This window comes from Fundulus heteroclitus, unplaced genomic scaffold (assembly GCF_011125445.2).
Source record: "Fundulus heteroclitus isolate FHET01 unplaced genomic scaffold, MU-UCD_Fhet_4.1 scaffold_40, whole genome shotgun sequence".
NCBI lineage: Eukaryota > Metazoa > Chordata > Actinopteri > Cyprinodontiformes > Fundulidae > Fundulus > Fundulus heteroclitus.
The window spans coordinates 1,400,511-1,408,233 of NW_023396813.1; the positions used below are offsets into that span (position 1 = coordinate 1,400,511).

The following is a 7,723-nucleotide window of genomic DNA, read 5'->3' on the forward strand; positions in this document are numbered from 1 at the left end:
AGAACAGCCATAAAGGCCATAAAATAAAGATGTACTCTACAAAAACTGTTCTTGCAGGTTGTCGTAGATTCATCATCTAGGCAGAACCTTTAATATGTGGTGTCTGCCAATTATTACAATGCTGCAGTAGGAGGAACCTGAGTTCCTGGAGTTCTTCTCTTTCATTCTAATGAAGAATGAAATGTCCTGGATGGAGAGAACTTGACATTCGCACCACTTTGAGTAAATTAATATTCTCTGTTCTCGCAAACCATGTGGGGCTGCTGGCCTCGAGTCAGACAGTTTCCTGTACAAGAAGAGACCTGTACAGAATGTGTCCATGTATTCATTTTATTACAGAAGTGTGGGCCTCCTAAAAAGTATCTCCATACCTTAAGTCCTTGCACAAAGGTTAGTCAAGGCTGAACTTGTATGAATTAGGTCAGGAGATGAGCATGTTGTTCTGTTGAGGTGTTCAGGGGGAGCCCATGCAGGTTGCTTTGAAAGCGGCTGCAATGTTGTTCAGGTGTCTGCGGTGTTCAGGTTAAACCAGTTTGCGGACCAAAGCAGCTCTTCTGCGTGAATGAAGATGACACTGACGGTCCAGTAGGCTACCGGTGCAGGATCAAGGACTAGACCGCGCCCTACCTTCTTGTGGCGCATGCGCGAAGGCAGTATTTCCGGGTACGACATGTAATATGAAGAGCCTGGTGTAGTAGTGAGGTAACGTTAGAACGCTTAAAAAACCCAATGATTCCTATATGTCCAGTGGTCTCCTTCACCTATGGTGAGTATCAGTAGAAGCTTTGACGTTATTTAGAGGGATTTGTTCTAACATGTGGATGTTTTAAAGCTGCTGAGCAGCAGGAGTGCACAGGCTAAATGCTAGTCCTTGAAGCGCTCATCAGAGCCCGCTGTGTCTGTCCTCTGCAGTGCCCAGCCGGCTTGGTGAAGATGCCAAAATGGCTACCGGCAATTATTTCGGATTTACACATGGCGCCGCAGCTCAGTACAGGTAAGAAGCTTGTAGATTCTCAGCTCTCTCACCGCAGCACCCAGTCTGCAGCACCCTGTCGTGGTTTTGATCGTGACTAGAAGCTGAATATTGCAACCCGTGCGGGATGTCTCCTCCCCGGTGCTGCCATTGTTCCAGCTGGGGGAGGGGGCGCTTGTCCCTCTGCTGCGCAATAAGATGAAAACCCAAGTTGGGTCAGAACTGTGCGCTGCGTTAACTGATATATGGCACCTTCTGATTTCATCTAAAATGCACGTCAAACTTTGCCAGAGGCTAAATGAACCTTAGGACTAGCGTGGGTTGGAGCTTTTCCTTTTATTGACTGTTAACCATTAGATTTAATGCATCTTGTTTTCACACTAAAACCGTCCACTCCGTTCTGTTCTCTGAGCACATGTGTGTAGCTTGGTCTGTGTCTGAGCCTTTCAGCTGTCAGAGGAGCTGGGAGGCACTGAGCTGAGCAGAACACGGTGATCTGGCTGCGCAGACTCCTGCTCAGCATCCTGCTGTCTGCCTGCCACAGCAGGCCCCCCTACACCAGCTCCTTCTCTAACCCTAACCTGATCACATTATAGATATGTTAGAACACACTTCAGCAGAGTTCACAGGAAATCGTTTCATCTGCAAGCGTGAAAATAGCTTTAAAATGACCTGTTGTGTAGTTTAAAACATAAGTCTGTCCCATCGTTGACCTTAAAATATGGCTGAAGGATTTTAGAAAAATTTCTAATTGCGTTTTTTTCTTTACCTAAATATTACAATCTAATAATTATTCTCAATGTCTTCTCGTATATTTCAACAAACACAACGAATCAGAGAAGGAATCTGTTTAATTATAAACAATATTAGATTTATTTGTAGTGCAGATTACAACAATAAAGGAAGCAAATCTATGGCTTTACCTCATCATGTCTATCCTGGTCTATAAATAATAATTCCACTGCATTCAGGAAAGCCCTTTCTCAGTTAGCAGCCATCTAGCAGAGCAGCCTGGAGAAACTCTAGGGACTTTTCATTATAAAAATATTAAAGCACAGACAGTTTACGGATTGGAAATGTCTGGGTTAGATTGGAAATTTTTGATCTGTAAGATATGTTTGGATCAGAACCAGGGCTAGTTTGGGAGTTAACTCATGCGCCACTGTTGCTCCTAATAATAACCATCTTTTTTATCATTGCAAAAAACATGTGACGCAACATTTATCGCCCAGTTTGGAATGTACAAAAATCCACGATGCGTGAAGGTGTGCAGTAATGCACACAATTTTTTTGGCCTGCCATGAAAATGTGCAGCAGCCTTAAACTTCTTTAATCGACAATAAAAAAAAACGCAAAGCACTAAAGCTCATCCAAATCCACTGAAATATAACTCACTTCAGTTTTAATCATTGATGTTTTTCCACAAGTTAGAGCTTTTATGGTATAAATCCATACAAAGAAATAGAATCTCATTCAGCCTCATACTGTAATGTTACAAACCCCAAAATGATGGAAACATCCTCAGTCAGATGTCAACCTAATATTCCACTGTTTTTTTCACGGACTCCTCGCTGACTCCCCTGCGTTCTCCCCCTTCATAGTCGAGCGTACTATTTCCTATTCTTACAATTCCCACACCTTCTGCCAGTGGGACATAGCAGCGGAACGGATGGTAAAATGTGTGATTAGCTAGCTGAGCACCTAGAGCCGTTTCTACATAGACATATATAAAGAGTAGACCCCGCATTGACTGTCGCTGCGCAGGAATTACGGCCACCATGTTGGGGCGGTCGACCAAGTCTTTGTGACTTAGTCTCTCCAAAACCGCATCTGCTCCGTGCAGGCAGCATCAGAGCTTTGTTAGACATTAGTGAATAAACTATATATATATATATATATATATATATATATATAAATATAAATAAATAAATAAATAAGGGCTGGGCAACGATTAAAATATTTAATCGCGATTAATTGCACTGATTAATCGCGATTAATCGCATTGTATTTACAAACTCCAAGAATGAATTCAAAAGTAGTGTAAAGAGCACTTTTATTTTAATGTTCTGCTGCCATATGAACAAAAGTGTTGTAACATTTGTAGCACTTATCAGTAACACATATTTAGTGTAAAGCTCAACTTAAACATGTAAAACAAAAAATAGCAATAATAATAAATTAAAGCTTATTGCCACTGACAAGGAATTCTCTTTATGGGGAAAAAATCTACCAAAAACAGGCAATTTCTGAAGTAACAGCAGGGAGCAGCATTACCATTTTATGTTCAATACCAAAGTTTAACTTGGCAGTGGTTCCAACTGACTTGTTTCTGTCATATTCCATGCTGGAAGAACTTTAAACTGAAATGCTTGCTAACTCGATATGCTTGCGTTTATTTGACGTTGACACGCGGTTTTTTGTTGTTGCTTTCTCGCGCGCATATAGTGAATGGCAGGGAACAGGCAAAAACACATGGATACTTTGAAATGAGAAGCGACTTCACCGACGGCAGATGCAGACCCCGCTCCGCTCCGCACAAAACTTGTTACGACCGACAACTCACCGCCTCGCCTCGCCTAAGCTCGCTCGCGGTACCTGCGGGAAACACCGCCTTCCGCATGTCAGCTGTGTTTTTTTCCGGCCAGCACCTTTCTTCCTCTTTGAATCTGAGGCTGGGCTGACAGCGAGGTTATTGGCGCATTATCGCCACCTACTGTTCTGATTCAAACCCCTACACCGCAGCAACAGACCTTCACAAAATAAAAGCATGTGAGCAACATGCGTTAACGCGCGTTAAAGAAAATATCGCCGTTAATAGTCTAATGAGTTAACGCGAAATTAACGCGTTAACTTGCCCAGCCCTTATATATATATATATATATATATATATATATATATATATATATATATATATATATATATATATATATATATATATATATATATACACACACACAGAGAGAGAGAGAGTTCATTTGCTAAAAAAGATAACTCCGATTTTATAAATAAAAAAAAAACATACTTTGTATTATTTAGTTAAGGTGATACCAGTCAAACTAACCTACCTGATGAATTTGATCAGGTAAGAGCGACATAACAAAGTAATGGCATCTCAAAAATACATCTTCATTAAAAGGACCCCCCCCCCCCCCCCCACACACACACACACACACACACACACACACTTACATTTTAGATTATTTGGCTAAAAACGGAGTTATCTGTTTTTGCAAATGAACTCTTCTTATATACAGTGAACCCTCGCTATATCGCGGTTCCCCTTTCACGGTCTCGCTGCTTCGTGGATTTGCATTGATGAGCCGTTCATTACAGTTCTCAAACATAATCGATGGTGGCATGTCGGTTTATTCCAAAAATGAGAATCTTCACCAGCTTGTCAGTTTATAAGATTCTTTTTGCCCAGAAGAACAACAACTACCGATAACTATGGTTTTTCTCCCTAAAACACACACCTGCACCGCGGGCTTTAGAAGAAAAAAACGCTAGAGAGCGGAGTCAGGGTGCAGCGACTCAGTCAGAAGCGCAGTGAATTACATGTGAGTCACTATATGTCCTACTGTACTTTGTATTTTTTTCATAATCATTTTTCATTTTCTCCCGTTCTAATACAATGACTTGGGTCGTGGTGGGGCGGCGCTGATCTCCACAATTTGAAGCATTCAGTTCGTATTGATGATTAAAATTATTATTTTACAGCACAGTAGTTATTTGTAAAAAAAAAAAAAAAAATAGTGTGTGTGTATATGTATGTTTTGTATATAGTAATAACAAAAAATTATTAAAGTGTATCAGTGGCTGTGTTTTGCAGCATATGCCTCATTTTTGTTTTCAGCTATATATATATAAAATAAATAAATAAATAAGAACTGGGCAAGTTAACGCGTTAATTTTGCGTTAACTCATTAGACTATTAACGGCGATATTTTCTTTAACGCGCGTTAACGCATGTTGCTCACATGCTTTTATTTTGTGAAGGTCTGTTGCTGCGGTGTAGGGGTTTGAATCAGAACAGTAGGTGGCGATAATGCGCCAATAACCTCGCTGTCAACCAAACCTCGGATTCAGAGGAAGAAAGGTGCTGGCCGCAAAAAAACAAAGCCGACATGCGGAAGGCGGTGTTTCCCGCAAGAATTTGCTTAGGCGAGGCGGTGAGTTGTCGGTCGTAACAAGTTTTGTGGGGAGCGGAGCGGGGGGGTCTGCATCGACGCCGTCGGTGAAGTCGCTTCTCATTTCAAAGTATCCATGTATTTTTGCCTGTTTTTCCCTGCCATTCACTATATGCACGCGAGAAAGCAACAACAAAAAACCGCGTGTCAACGTCAAATAAACGCAAGCATATCGAGTTAGCAAGCATTTCAGTTTAAAGTTCTTCCAGCATGGAATATGACAGAAACAAGTCAGTTGGAACCACTGCCAAGTTAAACTTTGGTATTGAACATAAAATGGTAATGCTGCTCCCTGCTGTTACTTCAGAAATTGCCTGTTTTTGGTAGATTTTATCCCCATAAAGAGAATTCCCTGTCAGTGGCAATAAGCTTTAATTTATTCTTATTGGTATTTTTTGTTTTACATGTTTAAGTTGAGCTTTACACTAAATATGTGTTACTGATAAGTGCTACAAATGTTACAACACTTTTGTTCATATGGCAGCAGAACATTAATATAAAAGTGCTCTTTACACTACTTTTGAATTCATTCTGGGAGTTGTAAATACAATGCGATTAATCAGGGCGATTAATCGCAATTAAATATTTTAATCGTGGTGTGTGTGTGTGTGTGTGTATGTATGTATGTATGTATGTATGTATATATATATATATATATATATATATATATATATATATATATCCCCATCCATCCATTTTCCAAACCGCTTCTCCCTCATGGGGTCGCGGGGGGTGCTGGTGCCTATCTCCAGCGTTCACTGGGCGAGAGGCTATATATATATATATATATATATATATATATATATATATATATATATATATATATATATATATATATATATATATATATATATATATATATATATATATATATATATATATTAGGGCTGGGCAAGTTAACGCGTTAATTTTGCGTTAATTCATTAGACTATTAACGGCGATATTTATTTTATCGCGCATTAACGCATGTTGCTCATATGCTTTCAGTCAGAGTCAGTCAGTATGCGTACTGGTGTCACAGCACGGCAGCACTCTCCCGCTCCCCCTCCCCTCTCGTACATGGCTCAGCGGCGCCAGCCAATCAGCACGCAGGCTCAGCCTGGCCCGCGCACTCAGCTCTCACACAAACTTAATACACAAACAGCTGAGAGAGACCGCAGCAGCGAAAAAACATGCACAGAGGAAGTAGCACCGTTCGGCTTTATTTTAATACCGTAAATGAAATCAAGCTGTATGTTTTGTAAAAAGCCGGTTCATTTCAGTGGAAACACAACAAATTTATCTAAGCACGTGAAAAAACATGAAAACGTCGAGCCCCAGAAACGGAGAGAGGAGACGAAACTTCTCTCACTGCCCCGACAGACCCACACACTGACGTCTCTGACTGAGGCGTTTCAGTCCTCCAGGGAACATCCAGGTAGATCAGTGGATGGATGGATGGATGTTACTGGAGCCCACACATAACATGTAATTAAGACCTTGAAAGAACCCAGTACATATATTAAAAAGTGTTATTTAAGATAAGATAACATTAGTTAATCCTTTTTTTATCCCACGACGGGGAAATTTATAGGATTAAAGCAACAGGCAGGTGCATACAACACAGACAAAATTACATAAGGATTGAAATAAATAAGAGGTGGATTAGCGAAAAAACACTGAACATAACATTATTATTATTATTATAATAATAATAATAATAATAATTATTATTATTATTATTATTATTATTATTATTATTATTATTATTATTATTATTAAATTGTAATAATAAAATAAAAACCACAAAACCCAAAAGGTCAACAGTTTCATGATACATCAAGCTTAGGGACTGGCTAATATACAGCAGGTCAAAAAAGGCCATATTTTGGCTGCAGTGCTTGTTCTCTTATGAAGAAAAGATCAACTAGTGCACTAAATTCAATAGATGGGTTGAAAATATCCAGTATAAAATAAGTGGTACAAATGTTACAACACTTTTGTTCATATGGCAGCAGAACATTAAAATAAAAGTGCTCTTTACACTACTTTTGAATTCATTCTTGGAGTTTGTAAATACAATGCGATTAATCGCGATTAATCAGGGCGATTAATCGCGATTAAATATTTTAATCGTTGCCCAGCCCTTATATATATATATATATATATATATATATATATATATATATATATATATATATATATATATATATATATATATATATATATATATATATATATATATATTGAGAATCCTGTGTGAAATCCTAACCCCAACAGTCCAAGAAAAGAGAAGAAATTCTCACACAGCAGCTTTTTATCACGTTTGTGACAAAAGTGCTAAGAGTGTGCTGAAAACCAGACCTTTCTGTTATACTCTAGCGCAGCTGGCTGTAGTAAACTAGGACTACCAGAAGGAGGCAGTAACACCAGCGTTTGGTACTGTTTTATTTTTTTTTTTTTTTTCACCGACATCCAAGAGGAAGGAATAATATTCAAGGTTCTAATTTCTGTGAGGCTGCAGAGATACACATATTGTAGGAATGGTTGTACAACCCTGAGGGCAGAGGAATTAGACAATAGG

At 39.1% G+C, this 7,723-nt stretch overlaps 1 protein-coding gene across 3 annotated transcripts in view; it reads left to right on the plus strand.

Moving 5' to 3' along the window:
• The first annotated feature begins 623 nt into the window (after window positions 1–623).
• zfr (zinc finger RNA binding protein) overlaps window positions 624–7,723 on the plus strand; it is a 72,595-nt gene continuing 65,495 nt past the window's right edge. For 2 of the 3 annotated variants that reach the window (XM_036130966.1, XM_036130968.1), the window contains exons 1-2: window positions 624–766; window positions 913–994. In XM_036130966.1, coding sequence (XP_035986859.1) covers window positions 730–766; window positions 913–994 — 119 coding nt within the window. In that variant the 5' untranslated portion in view covers window positions 624–729. The remainder of the gene's footprint in view (window positions 767–912; window positions 995–7,723) is intronic. The other variant, XM_036130967.1, reaches the window with a different exon arrangement.